This window comes from Magnolia sinica, chromosome 6, assembly GCF_029962835.1.
Source record: "Magnolia sinica isolate HGM2019 chromosome 6, MsV1, whole genome shotgun sequence".
NCBI lineage: Eukaryota > Viridiplantae > Streptophyta > Magnoliopsida > Magnoliales > Magnoliaceae > Magnolia > Magnolia sinica.
In genome coordinates, this window is record NC_080578.1 from 21,545,477 (window position 1) to 21,570,848 (window position 25,372).

At 38.7% G+C, this 25,372-nt stretch overlaps 1 protein-coding gene and 1 non-coding gene across 2 annotated transcripts in view; both read right to left on the reverse strand.

Annotated features, from left to right (window-relative positions):
- Positions 1–25,372, reverse strand: part of LOC131248506 (E3 ubiquitin ligase BIG BROTHER-related-like) — a 37,777-nt gene that overhangs the window by 4,718 nt on the left and 7,687 nt on the right. The window contains exons 3-7 of the mRNA XM_058248810.1: positions 7,202–7,451; positions 5,504–5,565; positions 5,350–5,394; positions 4,736–4,857; positions 3,121–3,229 (exon numbers count right to left, since the gene is read on the reverse strand). Of these exons, the coding sequence (XP_058104793.1) occupies positions 3,121–3,229; positions 4,736–4,857; positions 5,350–5,394; positions 5,504–5,565; positions 7,202–7,451 (588 nt within the window). The remainder of the gene's footprint in view (positions 1–3,120; positions 3,230–4,735; positions 4,858–5,349; positions 5,395–5,503; positions 5,566–7,201; positions 7,452–25,372) is intronic.
- LOC131250289 (small nucleolar RNA R71) lies at positions 12,693–12,799 on the reverse strand. Its single transcript, XR_009173216.1, has one exon. It is a non-coding gene; the product is annotated as a small nucleolar RNA R71 (small nucleolar RNA).

Below are 25,372 nucleotides of genomic sequence, written 5' to 3' on the forward strand. Positions count from 1 at the left end.
ATGTGTTCAATGACACGAAGAATTACGCAGTGCGAAAAGAGTTATGCAGTATAAAAAAGGCACGACTTCTGGATTCGATTTATGTTCGATGACATCGAAGGCGTTACAAAGAGTGCTTAAATTTGAGGCAGTTTCCAAAGGCGATCGGACTAAGGCTATAAATATGGGTTGTTTAAGGAGTTCTAAACATGAATTATGTCATAATGAGCAGAGCCAAAGGGTGGAGTAGCCTCCCAAGAGTTTTTCTTCTTCCCTAGTTTATTTTTCATGTTTTGTTTAAGAGTTTTAGTTTTGATCATGTCGATGGTTAACTAAACCTCTTAGTTAGAGCTAAGAGGTGAAGCTTGTAGCTTATTGGGATGTTTATTTACTTTGATTCTTGTTTATGTTGAAATTCATTGATTTCTAATTTGAATTTAAGGAATATTTTCAGTTTTTTATGTTTTATTGTGACTCAAATTACAATAGACGCTGTGATAGTTTTAAATATCTTCTTTTCTATTCTGAGATTGTAAGATCGGTCAATCATGTTGTTCGCCAATCTCCTGGGCATGGTAGGATAATGGAATCTCTTTCAATCATCACAATACTCCTTCATGTGTGAACTAATTTAATGAAAAGTTCAGATTATATTTATATTATTTTATCTTCCAACTGGATATGATATGACTTCGATTCCAGTTGTATTTATTGAATCAAGTAAGGTAGCATCCTAATAGCTACAAGTGGATCCTCGGCGCCCTAGTTTCCTTTTTTATTACAGATAATTCATTCACAATTACTCTCTTTTATTCCAGAATTTAGTTTTAGATCTTGTTCTACTTCTACTTCTAGTTATTTTCAGAATACGTACAAGTTTAGTACCTGTGGATTCAACCTCGGTCTCACTGAGTTATTACTACATCGCGACCCTGCACTTGGGGTTGTGAACACCTCGCTTGCTTATGTGGCTTAGGTGTGCATGCCACATACGTTTGCAGACATGGAATCCGCTATAGACATTGCAACTTCACCTGATGAAGTACTTCCGATCAACCTATAGATATTTCCTTTCATTTGTGCTTTCATGACTATGAGTGCCCCATTTAAAATCTTTAGGACACGATCAAATCTGGTAAATTTGCACCGTAATGCCTCAAGTGCACCTAGAGATATCAAACTCTTCCTCAACTCACAAACATGTCTCACATCAATCAAGATATACTTCATGACATCAAACATCTTGATGCGCACTGATCCATCACCAATCACGTTACAGACATTATCATTGCCCATAAACACCTGACCACTATCGCACTCACTGTAATTGGTGAACCAAGTCTTATGGAGGGTCATGTGATACGAAGCCCCCATATCCAAAATCTATTCTTCATCGAAGTACCTGAATTTTGATGCGGTCAGCATGTCACTACCAATAGCCTCTTCACTGGATTTCACAATGTTGGCCTCTTTGGAAGAATTCTCCAATTCTCCTTCCTAGACTTAGAATTCTGACAATCCGTCTTTATCTGCCCTGGCATATCACAATTCTAACACTTCAGCTTGCATTTGCCCTTACCCTTAGATTTGGATCTCAATCGCGGAGATCCACTATCTCGCTCAGAATTTCTCCCCCTCGTAACTAGTGCAACTGTAGAAACACCCATGTTACCACTTTTCTTTTTCATCACCTTTGATTGAAGTATTGAGATAATGGTCTCAATGCTAATGGTTGTCCTACAGGTGCACAAAGAATCCTTGAACAACTTATACAATTCTGGAAGAGAATTCAACATAATACACTTTTTATCTTCATCTTTCATCGTCTAATTCGCATCCAACAATTTACAAATAAGCCTATTGAAGTTACTACTTGTTGGGATTTGTGAAAGCACACAAAGCGGAATCAAGCAAAGTAATCGCAATCGCACAAATAAATCCAACAAAAAACAATCAAAGATTTATGAGGAAAACCCCTTGTGGGAAAAAAAAAAACCACAGCACAAAATGAGAATGTAAATAACAAAGATACAAGAGATAGAATCTTACCTATCAATGCCCCAAAAGAAAGCCCCAAGTTTTTCTTCTCTCCAAAACCCTCTCAAACGTTCTAACATGCTTACATTAATCCTAACCTCGTTTACACCCTCTTATTTAAGCAAAAAACGGAAATAGAAACAATTTGTGCAAAAATGCGCAAATTGCGCAATATGTCGACCTGTTGAGTCAACCGGTCGAAATCCTTCCACCGGTCTGGTCAACCTATCGACAAACATTTTTGACTTGTCGAAAAAGCCAAAAGTTGTTCAGAGAATTTTCCCAAAATTTTGATTTAATTTGATATCCTTTGATTGGTCGACCAGTCAAAGGCCCATTTTTCAGCACAAATTTGAGACGTACAATTTTCAATAGAGAACTTACTGCACCAAGATAATCTACCGAAGTGTATGAACTATCCCAAAGAAAGATACCTGGTGTTTGCCTCGTCCCAGAAGGAAGTTAGATTTGCCAAGTACACTCTTTGCAATTCGACTCAATCAGGTGCAGGGCTTCATATATGCGTGCAGATTTATTCCATTTATTAACACCAAATTAGAAAAGCAACATCCTTTCCAGCGAGCATTGACGATGACATCTTCCAATTCTTCAGAAACCCACCAATTATACAGTGTTTTTGGCCAGGCAAGCCATAGTTTGTGTTGGTGGAGAGGAAACTATACATGCACCCATAAGTTCTCATGCATAAAGAACTAGCCACTTAAATAGAATGGCTATTCATTCAATTCATAATGGAGGAAATGACTAAAGAAAGGATGAAGATGTTTCAATCTCAGTGACATCAAAACACCCATAGCAATTCCATGGTTTTGGAATGACTAATCCCCCAATATGAAGCCCTGCTTTGGAATAGAATTACTGCAGTTCAACTCGAGTTTTGGCCAATTTTCCCATCAGTTTTGGTCATTACCGAGCCATATGCTGGAATTATAATTTAATTCTGCCATAGAAAATGCTTAGAGGCAAGCGTTTGTCTATAAAGCATCAAAGTATTCTAGTGGTTTTGAGAGAAAAGGCTAACAGTATAACGAGAATGGGAACCATGAAAGTGAAAACAATGATGGCATGATGACAGCAAGTTACCTTATTGTGCTGCAGCCACTGACTGATACAATCAGAATGAAATGGATGCTGACAAGGCAAGGTCATCACAATGTCTCGTTTTTTGTATGCCATAAGACAAATCACGCATCTACATCAAAGGGAACATATTACAATAGCAATGTAGATAGTCAACAAACCAAAACAAAAAACACATGTATACCAAGAAACTTGGAGAACTAATGAATGCCTTCAAACATCATCTTTGCTTGTAGTGTAGTATTTCTCTCTTTTCTTTCTTCTTATATTAATTGGCCTATAAGGACATCTGGTCATAATGAAAATTTTGTGCATTGTTTATGTGATTGAGATCAACAATAAGATGTCATACTTGCTTCCTAACCAAGCTCGTCTCTTCTTCCAAATTCATAAGCATATTTTCTCATATATGTAATGGAATGCATTGTTTTTCAATCTGGCCATGTGTTATGTGATATCAACATTTAATGTAGTTCTAAACTCACTGGTTCACCTCGAAACTCAGACAAGTCAACTCGACTCAGGGTCATCTCAAGTCATGTCAGTGAGAAACTTGATTTTGAGAATGCCTCTGATCAACTCATAAACTTAGTCGACTCAACGAGACTGGCGATGATTCTTCTGTCTAGTCAACTCGTAAAGTCGGTCGACACAACAAGACTAGCAATGACTCGACTGAGTCACTTGCCTAGTCAAGCATTATTTTTAATGCAATATTAAGCTGGTGGGAGAAATTTGAACACCAACACCCTCCTAAAAGAACCAGGGTATTAACCCACTACACCTAATATGATTTTGTTATTTGCTTTAGCTAAATTTATATCTTTTTACCTTAGTTGTAAATACTATTAATTAATATCACTTGTGTTTTCATTTTATTATTCACTATCAAGTCAAATCATAAAAGACTTGATTGAGTCTTTGAGTCAAACCAATGATCTGGCTAGACATCGAATTGAGTTTTCGGGTTCTTAAACTATCCATTTTAAACCTTTCACTTTATTTCTGAATTCAAATAAATTTGATAACTCAAAATTCATACATACACATCAAGAACCCTCAACGAACTTCAGATTCCGGATATTGCATTCACATAGAACCTTGATGTGGTGGATGGCCCATGGCAAGGATATGGCCTATTCATGTCATTGTATGAATTTTGAATTTGAACAATTATAATAAGGCGGCCGATTTCAATTTTGGGTGTTGAGAATGATGATAGTTGGTGCAAATTGGCAGAAGTGGATCGATTTGTGTTGCAAGAAAAATGCCGAAACAGTGATAGCTTGCAGGGTTTCCTTGTCACCCCATAGCCTTCAGAAGGTAGGTTCCTCTAGTTGGAGTCATTGAGCTTCCTCTTACTCAAGCTTGGAATACAGGAGAGGTTTTCCCCATTTGGGTGGGAAAATCTCACTATCTTAGGGCCAATAGAGGATTGGTTATTCGTTATTTTTGTATTTAAAACAGGATCAGCCACACTGGTGCGTGTCATGTTATCTTTCTAGCTGTCTACATGAAATGCTTACAGGACATATATATTATAATATGTGAATACCTTACAATGGAGTTTTTTCAAAAAAAAAAAAATTTAGAAAAGAATTAATAGGGTAGATCTTACTCATGTTTGTCTGTTTTCGAGAACATTCCTGTTTTGTACTTGAAAGTTGGCAAGTAAGAAATTAACTCGTCTGATAATCCTCTACTATGAGTGCCAATGGCTTCTCCTAATGCTTCCAATTCCTGAGACAAAAAAATAAATAAATCATTTTGGTTGATTTGGTTGAAACAAAAAAAAAAAGAAAAAAAAGGTAGCTAAAAGAAGTTCAAATCAAATCATTTACAAACTTAAGAAATATGGGGTTCCCGGTTAGAATATGTAATGCATAGATTATTTTCATTGACGTAAGAACAAAGAAGTAATGCATCACTCTGCAAATATATATATAGTAGTTGGTTGAAGTACAAATAGAAAAATAAATGCATCTGGTTCAAGGTTTAAAAGATGGTGTTATGGCCTTATAGTAGCCAAATAATGTTGTCGTTATGTAACATATGGTTGTTATGGAATGGAAAAATAGGAAAATGGAAAATGTTGGGCTAATAGGCAAACAAAAGATATTTTTTAAATAGTAGCAAGAAGCAAGAAAGAGGATGAATTGCATTGTCCAAACAACAACATCATCGATGGCCTTAATTAGCAGTGTCTTTGTTGCATAGGTGATGAAAACTCACCTCATAAGTCATATTATCAGGGTCGATATCATCTTCTCTTGAAACCTGCATCCCAACATAGACAAACCTTCAATTGAGATATACAGAGTGATGTAAGCCGCTAAAATTCGTAGCAAGAAAGAAAGGCATAAGAATAAGTAAGTTTACAAATTACCACAGTGGTGTCTATGGAGCTCGATTCTCCGATGATAGGGGAAGACGCCGAAGAGGTAGTTTCTTGACAAGCCATGTCAAAAGTATATGTATGACAATCAATAGAAACATCACAATATAGCCATAGAAATATCAATAAATCCTCAAATTAAAGCAGCATTTCCTTGAAAAGAGCCAAAGGTGAGATGATTCACTTGTTGGACATACGGTAGCACCATTTGCACTTAAGACATACAGTTTATCCAGGTTTTCAATAAACTCAAGCATGTTTGGAAGTTCATAGTTCTAAAGGTGGGATGATTCACTTGTTGGACATAGGCCAGTCGGGCCCACTTGTGGTCCCTCTTTTTTATAATCATTTTTCTTTATTTCATTTAAAGTTGAATTACAAATTCAATTTTAAACGAGGATTTAGATGAGGAGATAAGTATAAGACCAAATAATTTCTGGTATCATCCAAACTCACCGGTAAAAAGAGAAAATTGAGATATTGATATTTGTCCATCTAGCTTGTCCGAGGTCATTTATACCATAAAATCAGGGAGGTGATTAGACACATCTGCTCTAGTAGTGGTTAGGTTGACCGATAAATCTGAACTATTCATCCTCAACTTTATGGAGGTCCCATATCGTGTATACCGTTAGATCTTAAGGGCCTACTCTTCCACACAGACTTTCATCACTTATGCCAAAATACAAGTCGGAGATGTTCATGACTTTCCCTTACGTATTTGGTACAGAAAGGGGGGACCTGGACACAAGGATGAACGTAATGAGGTCAATCACCATCTTCCGCAAGGGGAGGGAATCCACGTAGCTTCTCTAAACTCCTCACAGAGACTTCTCAAATCCATGAAGGAAAACAAGAAACTAGAAATAATTCTAAAAAATTCGAAATAAATTACTTGATAATTGTCTGACATGTGTGTCCCTGTTACAACATTAATATAGAAAAAAAAAAATCAAAATTCATATTTACCAAAATAGCAAAATTCTAACTCTAATAAAACTCTTCTAAAGCCTAATTTCTAAAAATAAAAATTGTAAATAAACTTTTGCTAGAAGAGTCTTGAGATGATTACAAATTATTTGTAAAAGCGAAGAAAAATCTAAAACTCTAAAAATTAAAAAATATTAAAAATCAAAATTACTATAAATAGTAACTTTCCTTTAAATTTCGTTTATGAGCTGAAAGCTAGCGCGTGTTTCCTTTAAAAATAAAAATTCTAAATAAACTTTTGCTAGAAGTGTCTTGAGATGATTACAAATTATTTGTAAAAGAGAAGAAAAATCTAAAACTCTAAAAATTAAAAAATATTAAAAATCAAAATTACTATAAATAGTAACTTTCGTTCAAATTTCGTTTATGAGCTGAAAGCTAGCGCGTGTTTTCTGATAAAACGGACAGATGCTACCCACTTTGTGGGTCGGTTCACCTCCGGTTGCCCATTTTAGTAGAGATGGATAGGTTGTGTGTCCCATAACGATACTCAGATCAAAAGTTACAATTAATTTACGGTCCACCTTCTTTTGTCCCAACCATGCTAGGAATGTATCAGTGACACGTCCTACATCAGATCAACCTACTTTTCAGGCTACTCCAAACATACAACGTACCTTGTTGGCCTCCAACCACCATTTGAGACAAAATCCAAACGCTACCCAAAGTAAGTAAATACTTTGTGAAAATAATCTATACCAGCTGTTGTCCCAGCAGTTTCAGTAATTGAAGTTCCAGCGAATTCGTGATTCTCCATCTCCTGCATAGTTCTAGCTAAAGCTTCATCCAATGCTATTTGTGCCGCCACATCATTGGTCTGTGAATATTCTCCCTCTTTCTGGACGATCTCACTATCACTTTGGTCAGTATTGGGGCTAGTATGAGAACTTTCATAAGCTTCGGTCGTATCATTCTCGGTGTTTGTTTGGAAAGACCGGTACAGAATCTCCTAAACAAGAATAAACACGGATATTTCATCATTTCGAAAAGGAAGAACAAACAGTTCACACCATGTAAAATACATTATTTGAGTTATATTTGCTTAAAAATCTAATACATGGATATGATCATGATCAGCAGCCTTTCTGAAATAATTGTGGGGAATGGTAAGGAATTTAAGATAATGTAAGTTAGAAAAATAACCATATGGAAGTCGAAATGTATGATAAGGACCTGACAACTTTCAAACCAGATTAAAAAAAATGAGGAATGATCATCTTCAACTGGTTGCATGCGAACTTCATACGATGACTGAGATGTGCATAAAGTGGGGCCCACCATGAAGGTCAACTGGCCCAAAAACCGGGCCCGACCATTCGTCTTGCAGGACAATACATACATCAAATAAGACCATCGACAGGTCTGATTTAAACCGTCCATTGTTTCTGACACATTGGCATGGTAAATGGACTTGCTTGATTTTACACCAGGCGTTCTTCATGGTGGGGTTTGTTATGAAATGTCTTAAATCTATATATGGAACAGGGATTGATCACTTTGGTCGATCAATTATGCCATCCCCAATATATTGGTCTTTGAACAATTTTGTACAATCTCAATCGATTGAAGTCTTAGGTTGATCTATCGACATAATTTGGAAAATATGTATGAACTCTTTGGACAATTAGATTGATAGCATGTACAATTTTACGTAATTGCATGAATTATTTCCTATTCCAAGTGCGACGCTATATATATGGGTGTAATTGTAGGATAAGAGTATTACAATCAAGGGCTAAACATTTCTAGGGTTTGGGGAGGGAAAAACGAGGGTTTTCCAACATTGTAAGTTATTCCATCTCTTGTACTTTTTCTTTCATAGTGATTTGTTGCCGCTTTGTGTCGTGGTTTTTTTCCTACATAGATTTTTCCATGTAAAATTTGTGTGTTTGTGATTGATTTATTTACATTTGTTTAATCTCATGAGATCCGAATTCGGGGTTTGCTTCTACAGATTCCCAACAGGGTCCACCTTGTACACTACTCAAATGTCCTACACACGTAATGTGTTGGCACATAGGCTGACATGCATGTAAGTTTACATGCAACTTATGTGATATATAATGACTAAAATATTGCATTTTATTTGAAAGTTGTTACCAAAAAGAAATATTCAATCCATAGTTTCAGAATTTAACTTCAAATGCTAGCTGTTCTTGCCATTTTTCAAACTTATGACTCAACCTTAAAGAGAAAGGAACGAAACTCATACTGGGACCAATGATTGATATATTCAACTAATTCTAGTGTAAGAAATTCATCCAAATCATCGTACTTCAACTATTTAAGAATGTGTTTGGTTTCACCAAATATCATGAAATTCCATGATCAATATATGAAGAACTGATCTACTTGAATTAGTGTCTATGATTAATTTCTTCTATTTAATATTGATAGTAGTGTTTTCGATAGCACTTAGAGCGTAGCTAAAAGTATGCAAGTAGCATAGCTTCTTAGTAGCGTAAGCTAAGGGGCATGTAGTGTAAGTTACAGAGCATGTAGCGCACCCTATATGTAGGGTAGCGTATATTGTAGTGCAGGTAGCGTATGCTACATGAAATCTCCTTTTCTTTTCTTTTTTTCGATTTCTTGTATGCTAGTTCAACTCCTATTTTTAAAATGGCGATGACTCATTGTTGAGGGTCAAATATTTCATATCAGACCCTGTTATTGCCTGGATTTTCAAACATAGTATTGTTTAATGACCTGATTTAATCGTATTTGTGATGCAGAGTATATTTACAAGCATGGGCTGGAAAGGATGTTAAAAAGCATGGATTTAAAGCTCAGGCATTACCAAGGGCAAGGGACGGACTCCAGGGGACAAAGATCGAAGAAATTACACTCCAGGGGTCTGAGAAAATTGAGAAACTGAAGCTCAAGTGGCTTGAAAGTCAGCCAGATTGCAAGATCACAAAGTTTCCACCATCCGCTTGCTTCGAAACTTCATACATGGCCTGAGGACCATAAATTAACCGTACACGTCGAAAATCAGCCATTGGATCTTTTTGAAAATGTCCCAACGGACAGATCAGCCCACAACTTATCAATCTGGGGCCCGCCTGATATCTTGAAATACTTCAATTTTGGTGTCAACCATTTAAATCATATGGCAACCAGGTTGGACAGAGCTGATCTCTCATATACATCAGCATGGGATCCACATGTGCATTGCACATGTACAGCGTGGGTGCACCAGGCGTGCACGGAAACTCCAGGACGGTCAAACCGTCCTGGACTTGAACGCTCTCACAAACAGCAACAGCGCGTCCCTGTTACGCAGACGGTCGGATTGCGGAAGTTAGTGGGCCACCACCGTGCATCAAATGATCAATCCGGACCGTCCATCAGAAGCCTTTGCCCCCTATCATCCTCGCCTAGATGGCAGAATTTCAAGAGACATCGGAAGCCGGCTGTTGATTGTCCAAACGGCAGACGGACAGTGGAATGAAATCGTTCATGATCATGAATAAGCTGATCCAAAAATGGTCATGTCCAACCGATTTTTCGTGAATAAGCTAATGGACGAGTTGGATTTCTCAAATAACTATGATCAGGGGCCCCACCAGCCGAACAACGCAGGTACGTTACGCGTCCTGTTTACGCAGTCCGGAGGAATCCGAAAATTCCGGACAGCTGTGGCCCATCATCCTTGATCGGATGAACGATCTGAACCATTCATGTGGAGCCCACGCTAGCCGAGACCCCAGCCATGAGGAAAGTTCGAAGCCAAGCCTGTACAGTCATCCCAAAATCTCAAGCCAAACGCAAGTGCATTTCTGCATCTAGTCTGCTGCGTACGTTGATACGCACGCTTATGGACTACGATATATCTCAGCAACTTTGAAGAAAGAGGAACGGAGGTTGGTTGCTGCTGCACGTCAGGAAGAGAGGTGTGGGTTTTCTGCTGGCTCGGTCTTTGGTTTTGGCTCGTTTGGGAGGACTAGTGCTCGGTTTTGGCTGCTGCCAAAATGTGGAGCTGCTGCCAGAACGTGGAGAGACGTTTTGGACGAGCAGGGCTGCTGGACCGTGGGACTGGCAGCGGGTGGAGAAAAGAAAAGGAAGAAAAGAAGAAAAAAGCTGAGGCGAAGCTGGAACGGAGAGAGAGAGAGAAGCAGCCTGGTTTTTATTCCTCTTTTCCTTTATATTTCTTTTAAAATTTAGCCCATTCATGTGTGGCTAAACCTCTTAGCTAGGGCTAAGAGGTGAAGCCTGTAGCGAGATGGGAGATTCTACTTTGAACCTTTAAAATTCATAAACTGAATTTGATTTAATTGATTATTAAAGGAATATTTTTCTTAGTCTTTAATGGTCTGTTGTGACTGAAATTACAATGGGTTTGCAATGGCTTTAAATATTTCTTTTCTCTTTTGATGTTTATGACGTCAGGAGGCCCTGTTGTTCATCATCGTCTCCTGGGCATGGTTGGATGATAGTACCCTTCCTGATCTTCATACATTGTTGATTGGTTGGTAATTAGTTTAATCCTGTTGTTTGCTTTGTCTCCTAGGCATGGTTAGATGATGGAATCCATTCTAATTTATATACCCTTCATCTCTTGAAACCCAGATCAAGTAAATTCAGTTTAATTTCCATGATTCCTGATGCAAGCATAAGATCTCCCTGATCTCTACAAGTGGATCCTCTGAATCTCTAGTTTCCCTTCCTCTGAATTCCTTAAAGTTTTAGATAATTATTCCACAATTATTTCTTAAATTCTATTTGGTTTTAATTACATCTTAGTCTAGTTCTAGTTCTACTTGGTTTCAGATAACGTACAGGTATCAGTCCCTGTGGATTCGACCTCGGTCTTACCGAGTTTATTACTACATCACAACCCTGCACTTGGGGTGTGAACAAGTTTTTGGCGCCGTTGCTGGGGACTGACGGTTACGATTCTCTGAAATTAATTGGTTTTAGGATTAGTTTAAGATTAGGATTTTACTAACCTTAGTTTTTTTTATTTATTTTTATTTGAGTTCAAAACTAACTTGTTTCCTGTTTTATAGGATCTTGACATAAGTTTCTCAATTGGTAATTCCTTCCTAATCTCTCTACTTTTTCCTATTTTTAGAATTAGGGTTTAAATTTTAGAAATTTTCTAATTCTAGTATCCTCCCTTCTGTAAGAAATAGTTTATTTTTAGAAATTAGGTTATTTCTTTCCCTTTTTAGAAATTAACTTTCTATTTTTATTTTAGTAACTTTCTAATTTTAACTCTTTTAGAATCTAATTTTGTTTTCCTAATTTTTTTTTAGAATTTTTGTTTAGAAACTAACCTTCCTATTTTGTAGGCCTTTAAAATAGAAATTTCTAATTCGGTAAGCTCCTTCTCTATTTTCTATTTTTCAGTTATCTTTTAATAATTCACTTTCTAGTTTAGGTTTTTCCTAATTTATTTTAGAAATTTTCACTTTCTTTTAGGAATTCCTTCTTTTAGAAATTAATTTACTGCTATTTTTCTTTTAAAGGATTGTTCTTCTCTTTTTAGAATCTAACTTATTCTGTTTTATTTTGCAGGTTTTTAACTTAGGACTCCAATTTGGTAATTTCTTTCCAACTCTCTCTTTCTTTCTAGATTTTCTTTTCCTTTCTTAGGATTAGATTTTTAATTGAGGGCTGCGAGTGTTTCATGCCCAAGTGGGCCCGTGACGACACTCGACGTCTCTTGACTGAAGGAGGATTGGTTGAGGGGTTGACTATCCATCGCAGGACTAGACACCACTCGAAATCCCCTGAGTCAATTGAAGTTATGGCTGAAGACCAACCTCCTCTACTCCCACCCAGGGTGGAGGATACCCAAGATGAGAATGAGGTGCAACAGGCACCCCCGCCTCGTACTTTACGAGATTATCTACAACCGGCGGGAGTGAGTACGCCCTCATGCATGATTTTTCCTGAAAACACAGGACAAATGGACATCAAGCCAGGAGTTATCCAACTCCTTCCCAAATTCCATGGACTTTAATCAGAGAGTCCATATTTACATTTGAAAGAGTTCGATGAGATTATAGCTACATTATGTTTTCCTAATGTATCTGAGGATACAATTAGGCTGAAACTCTTTCCTTTTTCCTTAAAAGAGAAAGCTAAGACGTGGTTACATTCACTGCGTCCTAGATCCATTGGCACGTGGAACGACATGCAGAGGAAATTCATAAAAAAATTCTTCCCACATCATAAAACGATTACCCTCAGAAAAGCAATCATGAACTTCGCCCAAAAGGAAGATAAAACATTCTTCCAATGTTGGGAAAGGTTCAAAGATTTGGTCAGTTCATGCCCACAACACGGATTTGAAACGTGGCGCATTACAAATTTTTTCTATGATGGACTGACATCTTCCATGCGCCAAATGGTCGAGACAATGTGTAATGGAGAGTTCATTAATAAAGATGTTGACGAGGTATGGGATTACCTCGATAATCTCGTTGAAAAAACACAATCATGGGACTATTACCCAATGGCGAACACCACGTCTAGGCTGACTCAATTAAAGGAGAAAGGTGGATTATATCTCTTGAAAGAAGAGGATGATCTCAAGTGTAAAGTGACTACGCTCATAAGGAAAGTTGAGGCCATGGAAGGAAAGAAGGATAAGGTTAATGAAATTGTTTGCGGCATCTGTGATTGCAACATTTATACAACTGAAAATTGTCCTACAATACCCGCCTTTCGAGGAGTATTGAATGAACAAGCTAATGCCGTAAACAACTATCAAAGACCTTTTACTGGACCTAACTCCAATACATACAATCCTGGCTGGAAAAATCATCCAAACTTTAGTTGGAGGAATGGACAAACGGTTACTCCTCCAGGTTTCTTCAATCAAAATCCAAATCAAGTGAAACCTCAAGAGGAACCGGTTCAAAATTCCATACAAGAGCTGGCTCAGGCAATGCGGGGAATTACAGATTTTATGCAAAAGATAGATTCTCGTATGACGGTTATAGAAAAGGGGATGCCTGCACAACCTCTCCCCAATCCTAAACCACAGTACGAGATTAATGATCCCAGCTCTTCAAATCAGATGGGGCACGCTAAATCCATCACCACTCTTAGGAGTGGAAAGATCATTGATAAAACTCTTCCGGTTAGGCCCGAAAAGCCTCAAGAGCCCGAAGAGGACAACAATAATAGATCCAGTGATGCCCCACAAAAATTAGAACCGGAACTTCTAGAGAAGCCAGTTGCTCCATTCCCCCAACGGTTGGTTTCACCAAAACCTCTCTCTAACTCTCAGGATATCCTAGAGGTGTTGAAACAAGTGAAAGTCAACATTCCTCTACTTGATGTCGTTAAACAGATACCTTCATATGACAAATTCATGAAGGACTTATGCATGACCAAACGACGAAAATTTATTCAAAAGAAAATCTTCTTGACTGAGAAAGTGAGTGCCATCATGAAGCAAGACGTGCCGCAGAAATTCAAGGATCCCGGTAGCCCAACCATATCATGTATAATCGGGAACCATCGAATTGATCACGCACTTCTTGACTTAGGAGCGAGCGTCAATCTGATTCCCTACTCGGTATACAAACAGTTAGGTTTGGGTGAATTAAAACCCACCCTAACCACACTACAACTTGCTGATCGCTCTGTTCGTGTACCAAGAGGGATAATTGAGGATGTGTTAGTCCAGGTCGATAGATTTTACTACCCTGTAGATTTTATCATCCTGGACACCGAACCCATCAATAACATGAGCACTCAGATTCCCGTCATTCTTGGTCACCCATTCCTTGCCACGTCAAATGCAATTATCAATTGCAGGAATGGTGTCATGACTATGTCTTTTGGAAATTTGACATTGGAGTCAAACATTTTTTTTCAATAACAGTAGCAACTCAGAGGATGACGACGATTTCCACGACATTAACATGATTGACTCTTTCGTGGAAGATACGACACCGCTGACCTTATCCTCCGACCATCTGGAGACGTGCCTGGCCCACTCCCATGATTTTGATGATGACATGATTAGGGAGACGTGTGCCTTGCTTGATACCGGTAATTGAAGTTAACCGGTGGAGGCCACAATTTGAAGAATTGCCACAAACCGATGTAGTGCCTCTACCGTCTAACCTCAAGCCGCCGAAGCTTGACCTAAAACCTTTGCCCTCTGATTTGAAATATGCCTATTTAGGTCAAGATGAGACATACCCGGTGGTGATCTCTGCCCACCTGGAGAAAGAACAAGAGAGTATGCTCATTTCTACTCTCATTGAGCATAAAGGAGCCCTAGGATGGACGATAGCGGACCTCAAGGGAATCGATCCCTCGATTTGTACTCACCACATATATCTTGAGGATAATGTAAAAACTGCTCGGCAACCACAACGTAGAATAAATCCAAACATGAAGGAAGTGGTTAAGGCCGAGATTCTTAAACTATTGGACGTGGATATCATATACCTTATATCTGATAGTCAATGGGTGAGTCCAACTCAAGTGGTCCCTAAGAAGTCCGGAATCACCATCGTAGCCAATGCCAATAATGAACTCGTGCCAACTAGAGTCACTACTGGTTAGAGAATGTGCATTGACTACAGGAAGTTGAATACCGTCACGAGGAAAGACCACTTTCCTTTACCATTCATTGATCAGATCCTGGAAAGGTTAGCTGGTCATTCCTATTACAGTTTCCTTGACAGATATTCGGGCTACAACCAGATAGAGATAGCCCCTGAAGACCAGGAAAAGACCACATTTACATCTACCTACGGCACCTTTGCCTATCGAAGGATGCCATTCGGACTATGTAATGCCCCGGCCACCTTTTAGCGATGTATGCTTAGTATCTTTTCTGATATGGTAGGGCAATATCTAGAGGTCTTCATGGACGATTTCTCTGTTTACGGTCCATCTTTCAATAAGTGCTTGGAAAGTCTTAAATGTGTGCTGAAAAGATGTGAAGAGAAGAACTTGATACTTAATTGGGAGAAGTGTCATTTCATGGTTCAGAAGGGAATTGTCCTTGGGCATATCATCTCGTCCAAGGGAATCGAGGTAGATAAGGCAAAAATCGATCTTATCTCTAACCTACCTCCACCCAAGAACATCAGAGACGTGCGATCCTTCTTAGGACACGCAGGATTTTACAGGCGATTCATAAAGGACTTTAGTCTCCTCTCTCGTCCTTTATGTAATCTTCTTCAAAAGGATGCTCCGTACGAGTGGACTGAGCAATGTCAGGAAGCTTTCACCAAGCTTAAGGGCACGTTAACCACTGCACCTATCATGCAGCCACCCGACTGGAGCCTTCCTTTTGAGCTTATGTGCGACGCTTCTGATTATGCTCTTGGGGCGGTCCTAGGCCAGAGAAAAGATAAGAGGCCCTATGTCATTCATTATGCAAGTAGGACTTTAAATCCGGCCCAAGTGAACTACTCAACTACGAAAAAGGAACTCTTAGCTGTAGTGTTCGCCTTGGACAAATTTAGGTCCTACTTGATCGGATCCAAAATCATTATCTACACAGATCATGCGGCACTTAAGTATCTTCTTTCTAAGAATGATTCTAAGCCCCGCCTGATACGATGGATCCTTCTACTCCAAGAATTCGATTTGGAAATTAAAGATAAAAAGGGAGTAGAAAACGTTGTGGTCGATCACCTTTCTCGCCTTAATACCTCTGATTCCCTTGAGACGCCCCATATCAATGACATGTTCCCTGATGAACAACTGCTCAGAGTCTCCTATTCACCTTGGTTCGCTGATATTGCTAATTATCTTGCTACAGGTGCCATACCGACACAGTGGACTGCGAAGATAAGAAGAAATTTTTCACCGAGGTGCGCAACTTTTTCTGGGATGATCCTTATTTATTTAAATATTGCCCAGACCAAATTCTAAGAAGATGTGTACCAGACGATGAGCATCAGAGCATCATCTCCTTCTGTCACTCACAGGCCTGTGGTGGTCACTTTTCTACTAAAAAGACCACGGCCAAGATTCTGCAGTGTGGCTTTTACTGGCCCACTATGTTTAGGGACACTCATGAGTTTTGCAAAGCTTGTGAGCGTTGTCAGAAATTGGGAGCATTGACCCGTCGAAATATGATGCCTTTGAATCCCATCCTTATCATTGAAGCATTTGATTGCTGGGGCATCGATTTCATGGGACCATTCTCACAATCGTTTGGAAATCTGTACATTTTGCTCACCGTGGATTATGTCACTAAATGGGTTGAAGCGATTCTGTGTCGAACTAAATCGCACGGTCATTAAATTCCTAAAAGAAAACATCCTTTCTCGATTCGGAACGCCTCGAGCCATCATTAGTGATGGGGGCTCACACTTTTGTAATAGACCATTCGAGAGCTTAATGAAGAAATACGGTATCTCTCATAAGGTGAGCACCCCGTACCACCCACAGACAAGTGGGTAAGCTGAGATTTCTAATAGGGAAATTAAACACATTTTGGAGAAAACGGTTAACCCTGATCGTAAGGATTGGTCAATCCGATTGACCGATGCCTTATGGGCATACCGTACTGCCTTTAAAACCCCTATTGGAATGTCTCCCTTTAGACTTGTCTATGGGAAAGCTTGTCACTTGCCTGTGGAGCTGGAACATAAAGCGTATTGGGCGATCAAAAATCTTAATTTCAATCTGGACAACGCTGGCTCGCTACGCAAACTTCAATTGAATGAACTTGAGGAAATCCGGAATGATGCGTACGATAATTCGAGAATTTACAAGGACAAGATGAAAGCATTTCATGACCAACACATTTTGCGAAAATCATTCACGCCTGGTCAGAAGGTCCTTTTGTACAATTCTCGATTACATATCTTTCCGGGTAAGCTTCGATCTAGTTGGACCGGCCCTTACATTGTTGTCACTGTTTTCCCGCATGGGGCTGTTGAGATAAGAGATCCCGACAATGGCAAGGAGTTTAAAGTCAATGGACATCGATTGAAACCATTTGTCGAGAAATTTGATTCAGAGGACATGTCCATGTCTCTGACTGATCCTGTTTACCAGGATTGATCTCCTAGTCTGATGGAGGTATAGGTAGGTTTCCTGTTTTCTTAGGACTAGGGTAGTTGCTTTATTTGTCTAGCTGAAGACAGTAAACTTAGCACTCCTGGGAGGCAACCCAGCTCTTCATTTCATTTCGTTTATATCATTAGTTAGTCCAATGTTTGTGGGTAACATTACTACAAACCCTCACGAGACTACAACTCGTCCACTAGGGACAACCTAGGGGTTTAAAGGCTTGTTGCATATGCTAAATGCAATCGAGAGCACCTGCGAAAGTGGTATAGGTAGGATTTTGTCTTTACTTTTGTTGGTTTCTCTCTTGCACTGACCCCCTTTTACGTAAATAGCTATGGAAAGCCTCTTGATTCTTTCAGGTATTATCTTCCCATCACTTCTCATTTACTTATTTTTTTGCATGCTTATTTCTTTTACATTGAGGACAATGTAGATTTTTGGTTGGGGGTGGGAGATTAGGTTTCCTAATCAGTGTTTTCTTGGTCTTGAGCAAAAGTTGTGAAAATTTTTAATTTCGCAGGATTTCTGATGAATTCGAAGTGATTTTTGACGGCCATCTAGGGCACTTAGAATTTCAAGATGCGTGATGTGGGTACTTTATGACTCTTGGATTCAGTTATCTATTAAATTTCACAGTTAAGTTTGAATTGTTAATTCAGAATTAGAAGATTGTACACTTTGATTGAGTTATGATCTCACATGTCACATCTCGCTTTCACATTAAGGTCTCAGTTTGATATTGAAGGATTTACTTGGTACTCACTAAGCATGAAAGGAACCAGCCTGAGAAAATTGAAAGGATTGGGTGGATAATCTTCATCATAGGTTTGCTCCCTATAGGTGAAGGTTTGAGTTCCCAAAGTAGCCTACGGAAAGGGGTGGGCAATGGTCTTCATCATAGGTTTGCTCCCTATAGGTGAAGATTTGATTCCTCCCCTTGGCGGTATTTTAAGGAAAAATATATATATATCAATGGTCGATTACTGAAAAGATGACCCGTGAGGAAAGTTTTAGTTCTTATGAATTATCTTAGTGTTTACCGATAATATCATGAAATTAAGAAGTGAACCTTAATGATAAGGCGAGATTACACGATATACCCATGGAATTCAATATTTAGAATCGTTCTAATTAATGGATTAATATTTGAACTTGATTATGAAGTACCGTGAGCTTGATTCCAAGAGAAAGTAATGCCAATATTCATGAATCTTAGAATTCGAGTATCTGAATTGTTTTTCATAAATCTCTTGAGTTTGTAGAAATTGTCCTGTAATTCTCAATTTATTTTTCGCATACCTTGCTCGGGACTAGCAAGATGCTGGTTGGGGGTTGTGTTGAGGGTCAAATATTTCATATCAGACCCTGTTATTGCCTGGATTTTCAAACATAGTATTGTTTAATGACTTGATTTAATCGTATTTGTGATGCAGAGTATATTTACGAGCATGGGCTGGAAAGGATGTTAAAAAGCATGGATTTAAAACTCAGGCATTACCAAGGGCAAGGGACGGACTCCAGGGGACAAAGATCGAAGAAATTACACTCCAGGGGTCTGAGAAAATTGAGAAACTGAAGCTCAAGTGGCCTGAAAGTCAGCCAGATTGCAAGATCACAAAGTTTCCACCATCCGCTTGCTTCGAAACTTCATACATGGCCTGAGGACCATAAATTAACCGTACACGTCGAAAATCAGCCATTGGATCTTTTTGGAAATGTCCCAACGGACAGATCAGCCCACAACTTATCAATCTGGGGCCCGCCTGATATCTTGAAATACTTCAATTTTGGTGTCAACCATTTAAATCATATGGCAACCAGGTTGGACGAAGCTGATCTCTCATGTACATCAGCATGGGACCCACATGTGCATTGCACATGTACAGCGTGGGTGCACCAGGCGTGCATGGAAACTCCAGGACGGTCAAACCGTCCTGGACTCGAACGCTCTCACAAACAGCAACAGCGCGTCCCTATTACGCAGACGGTCGGATTGCGGAAGTTAGTGGGCCACCACCGTGCATCAAATGATCAATCCGGACCGTCCATCAGAAGCCTTTGCCCCCTATCATCCTCGCCTAGATGGCGGAATTTCAAGAGACATCGGAAGCCGGCTGTTGATCGTCCAAACGGCAGACGGACGGTGGAATGAAATCGTTCATGGCCACGAATAAGCTGATCCAAAAATGGTCATGTCCGACCGATTTTTCGTGAATAAGCTAATGGACGAGTTGGATTTCTCAAATAACTATGATCAGGGGCCCCACCAGCCGAACAGCGCAGGTACGTTACGCGTCCTGTTTACGCAGTCCGGAGGAATCCGAAAATTCCGGACAGCTGTGGCCCATCATCCTTGATCGGATGAACGATCTGAACCATTCATGTGGAGCCCACGCTAGCCGAGACCCCAGCCATGAGGAACGTGCGAAGCCAAGCCTGTATAGTCATCCCAAAATCTCAAGCCAAACACAAGTGCGTTTCTGCGTCTAGTCTGCTGCGCACGTTGATACGCACGCTTATGTACTGCGATATATCTCAGCAACTATTCCGGACCCCGGGGGATATAAAATACAAGGAGGAGGAAGATCAGGGGAGAGAGAAAACGAGAGGTGTGGGTTTTCTGCTGGCTCGGTCTTTGGTTTTGGCTCGTTTAGGAGGACTAGTGCTCGGTTTTGGCTGCTGCCAGAACGTGGAGCTGCTGCCAGAACGTGGAGAGACGCTTTGGACGAGCAGGGCTGCTGGACCGTGGGACTGGCAGTGGGTGGAGAAAAGAAAAGGAAGAAAAGAAGAAAAAAGCTGAGGCGAAGCTGGAACAGAGAGAGAGAGAGAAGCAGCCTGATTTTTATTCCTCTTTTCCTTTATATTTCTTTTAAAATTTAGCCCATTCATGTGTGGCTAAACCTCTTAGCTAGGGCTGAGAGGTGAAGCCTGTAGCGAGATGGGAGATTCTACTTTGAACCTTTAAAATTTATAAACTGAATTTGATTTAATTGATTATTAAAGGAATATTTTTCTTAGTCTTTAATGGTTTGTTGTGACTGAAATTACAATGGGTTTGCAATGGCTTTAAATATTTCTTTTCTCTTTTGATGTTTATGACGTCAAGAGGCCCTGTTGTTTATCATCATCTCCTGGGCATGGTTGGATGATAGTACCCTTCCTGATCTTCATACATTGTTGATTGGTTGGTAATTAGTTTAATCCTGTTGTTTGCTTTGTCTCCTAGGCATGGTTAGATGATGGAATCCATTCTAATTTATATACCCTTCATCTCTTGAAACCCAGATCAAGTAAATTCAGTTTAATTTCCATGATTCCTGATGCAAGCATAAGATCTCCCTGATCTCTACAAGTGGATCCTCTGAATCCCTAGTTTCCCTTCCTCTGAATTCCTTAAAGTTTTAGATAATTATTCCACAATTATTTCTTAAATTCTATTTGGTTTTGATTACATCTTAGTCTAGTTCTAGTTCTACTTGGTTTCAGATAACGTACAGGTATCAGTCCCTGTGGATTCGACCTCGGTCTTACCGAGTTTATTACTACATCACAACCCTGCACTTGGGGTGTGAACACTCATCCCCATCGCACGTGGCACTATATTATATCAATTTGAACCATCTAAATGGTGGTCCGTATCATAGATTGAGCACTTAGATCAATCTAGACCATCCAAATTGTGATCCATATTGTGAATTTGTGATGTTTCAATAAATAAAGAGACGGAGATTTTGCATGGAAATATGTGGGTTTTTTCACACCCGCTTGCACCACAAATTTCATATGGAAATATGTGGTTGATGATCCAAATTCGTAGTAAAAAAAACTCAAAGGAATTATGCATTTAGTAAATTTTATCATGTTTTTTATTATTTTAATTAAAAATATTAAGTATCATGTAATTTATGTTATACACTATGTAGCTTATACTACACACTATAGAGGGCCAAATATTACATTATATAATACACGCTATTTAGAACATTGATTGATAGAGAAGGCCTCATTGGCAAATACTACAAGATCTCATGCATTGGAAACCTTGGTCATGGACCCAAATCCATTATAAGTATGGAACATTTTCTTTTCTAAGTGGAAATTCCCTAGTTTATAAAAGAATATTGAAAAGGTGCTTTCATGAAATTTCACGATATTTCGTGCTAGTGTTTAGAGTATTGATCTTTTTATATATAAATATGGAAATGGTACTATGAGGTCGAGTTGTATGGGTCCCACCATGATGTGTGTCGAACATCTATCCCATCAAATAGATGCACCATTCCATGGTGGGCCATGGGCTTAAAAATCAAGTCAATCCATGACTTGGGTGGGCTACACCACATACAACAGTTGAGAGGGGTTACCTCCCATTAAAACGTTCATAGTCATTTATTACACCCACCGAGATGTGGTTCACAAATCCAGATCATCTATTGTGTGTGTCCCAGTTGGGTGAGGGATCAGACCAAGTTTCAACTGCATCCAAAACTCGGGTGAGCCCTACCAAGTACTTTTAGATGTTTTAGTCATGTCTTCGCATGATTTTATATGGTATGGCCCACTTGAGTTCCGCATGACCAAGTTTCAACTGCATCCAAAACTCGGGTGAGCCCACTTGAGTTCTGTATGCAGCTAATTTTGGGATATCCCATAAGCTAAAGGGGACCCATCAAATGCACGATATAGATATTCAACACACATCACGATGGGGCCCACACAGCTCGACCTCATGAGAAGTTCACATGAGGTTGACCTCATAGTTCATTTCCATATATATATATATATATATATATATATATATATATGCACCTGCACACATGTCATAGGCATCTAATCTGAATGGTCCATGTGATGCGGCATCCCATGAAACCCTAGGAGACCAATTTTCACCCTGATCTAAAACTCCGGTTGGCCATAGCAAAGAAAGATGCAAATTAAGAGAGGAAACTATTTTCTTTTTTATGGCCTACCAGAGGTTTGAATGAAAGTAAAATGTGGGCCTTGAGGGTTTCATGGGCTGCTGCATCACGTGGACCTTTCAAATTTTAAACTCACATCACGTATAATGAGTTCTCAAAAAAGTTCGCATGAGTTCCTTGCGAATTCGTGCCAGCTGAGCATTCAGCTATATATGTAATGACCAAGGATCAATATATATGGGTATCATCAATACTCGGAAAAATATTATAGTCTGAAGGAAAAATTGGGGAGACGTAGAATTTTTCATAAAAACTTTAATGGATATTAAAAGACACCTGCTTACATGCAGGAATTAAAATATCACAAAAACCAACTATGCATAATTAGTTTCCATTTTATAGGGACCTAACCATGTTTTATTGAGAAAAAAACAATATAAAATTTGTAACCAATTAATAGGTCGACCAACACTTACTAGTATATAAAATTTTCATATCAATTAAATAGTGAAAAACACATATTTCTTAATATAAAAATGAAAAAAAAAATAAAATAGAATTTTACCCAATCCCTCACTCTTTCACTTAAATGTTGTTATTTTTTTTTATCACAAATTCTTGTCAATGCACAAGATGAGAATCATGCATAAGCATAGATTTCTACTACAGTCCATGCTAACATTTTAAAAAATATTAAATTTTTACGAGTCAAGATTTCTCCCAAAAACTAAACTTTGATTCAATAAAAAATCAGCAATGATTGAAATCACCTTAATATATATATATATATATATATATATATATATATATATATATATATATATATATATATATATATATATATATATATATATATATATATAATTTTTTTTTTTTAAAAAAAAAAAACAAACAAACAAATAAACAGAAAAAACCAAAATAATGGATTGATGGTATCAGTACTTCAATAAGGGGTTTTAATCGAATATCGTTGATTTCCAGAATGTTGCTAAATATTGCCAATGAGTGCCCGATTCTCTGTTTCGTGGAAATAGCGAGCAGATGAATCCAATATTATTATTGGTCCATGTCACTGTTCATGTCACGTTACCCGCTTTTTTTAATATATTAAAAAAATTACATGTCAGGGAAAGTCTAACGCCGTTAAATGGTTTCGTTTGGAAATCGGATTGCATAACGGTAGGCTCTTGCTCTTACCGCACTGAGTAAACTCAGTTGGGCCCACCTTGTATGTATGTGATCTATCCATGCCGTCCATCCATTTTTCCATCTAATTTAAGGGGTTAAGCCCAAAATTGAAGTATATCCAAATATCCAGTGGATCATACCACAGTAAACAGTGGGGATAATGATTTCCACCATTGAAACCTTGTTAGGCCCCACAGTGATGTTTATTTGTCATCCAAACTGTTCATGAGATCATACAGGCATGGATGAAGAGAAAACACAAATATAAGCTTGATCCAAAACTTTTGTAGCCCCCAAGAAAATTTCAACGGTGAGCGTTCAATTATGCTTCATTTTTTGTCTCAAGCCTTAAACTTATCTGGTAAAATTGATGGACGGAGCGGATAACATACATAAGTCATGGTGGACCCTACAGAGTTTACTTAGTACTCCAACGTAGTGAGTTACTACGCAATCCGCTTCCTTCCATATGGGGATTCAGCGCACGAGATAAGCAGCGAGCGAGACTCACTACTAAAGTGATGTCACCTAGTTACGTAGGTCCCACCATAATGTATGTTTTGTATCCACACCGTCCATCCATTTGGAGAGATCATTTAAGGGCATGAGCCAAAGAATGAATCAGATCCAAAACTCGAGTGGACCCCACCATAGAAAACAGTGGAGAGAGTTATACCCACCATTAAAAACTTCTAAGGGTTACAAAAGTTTTCGTTCAAGCTGATATTTGTGTTTTCCATTCTTTAATGTCTGTGTTAACTTATGAACAAGTTGAATCTCAAATAAAAATTATGGTGGACCTTAGGAAGGCTTCAACTGTGGACGTAACTCTCCTCACTGTTTTATGTGGTGGGGTCCACTCCAGCTTTGGATCTGCCTCATTCTTTTGATCATGCCCTAAAATGATCTCTCCAAATGGATAGACTGTGTGGATACAATACATACATCATGGTGGGCCCCACATAAATTGGTGACGTCGCTTGAGTCCAGCTACTCAACCTCCTATTGGTAGCTAATCCACCTCCAATTTTTTTTTCCTTTAAAATTTAATTAGGTCACATCATCTCACGGGAATTTTATAAGATAAGAACAATATTTACAAAATCTGCCTGATTAGCAAGGAATATTAGTTATTAATCTTTTAATCACCAATGTTTCTTGCGGTGTGGTCCACCTGAGATTTGGATCTTCCTTAATTTTGTGCTCACGAACTACAATGATTTGTAAAAATGTGCACATGAACTACAATGATTTGTAAAAATGGATGGATGGCGTGGATAAAATGCATACATCATGGTGGAGCCAATAGAGCTTTTCCGATAACACACGGTACTATAGTTGGTGGTATATGCTACCAATGTCCCCTTTGTCAAAGCCACTGGTATGAGCAAATAGTTAGTGGATCAGGTGGGCCGTGCTGTGATGTTTTCTGGAAAATCAACCTGGACCACAAGGTGCATCACCCCATTTTAGATCACAGGTCGATAAAATCAATTCTATCTATAATTCAGGTTGACCACATGGTTATAAACAGTGTATAGGCAATCTTTGCCTTCCAAATTGTTTCTATTAGTCTAGCCCAAGTGATTCATGTATCGCTATAATTTTTGGTAAAATGTTTTTTTTTTTTTTTTAATAATCTAGTTGTTGAAGTGGATTTTGATGTAAGTATAATGTTTGACCCTTTAAAATAAAGGGTGGACATCCCTCTCCCAACTATTTCCTTCAGTGCGTATCTATAGGCTCAATATGGGAC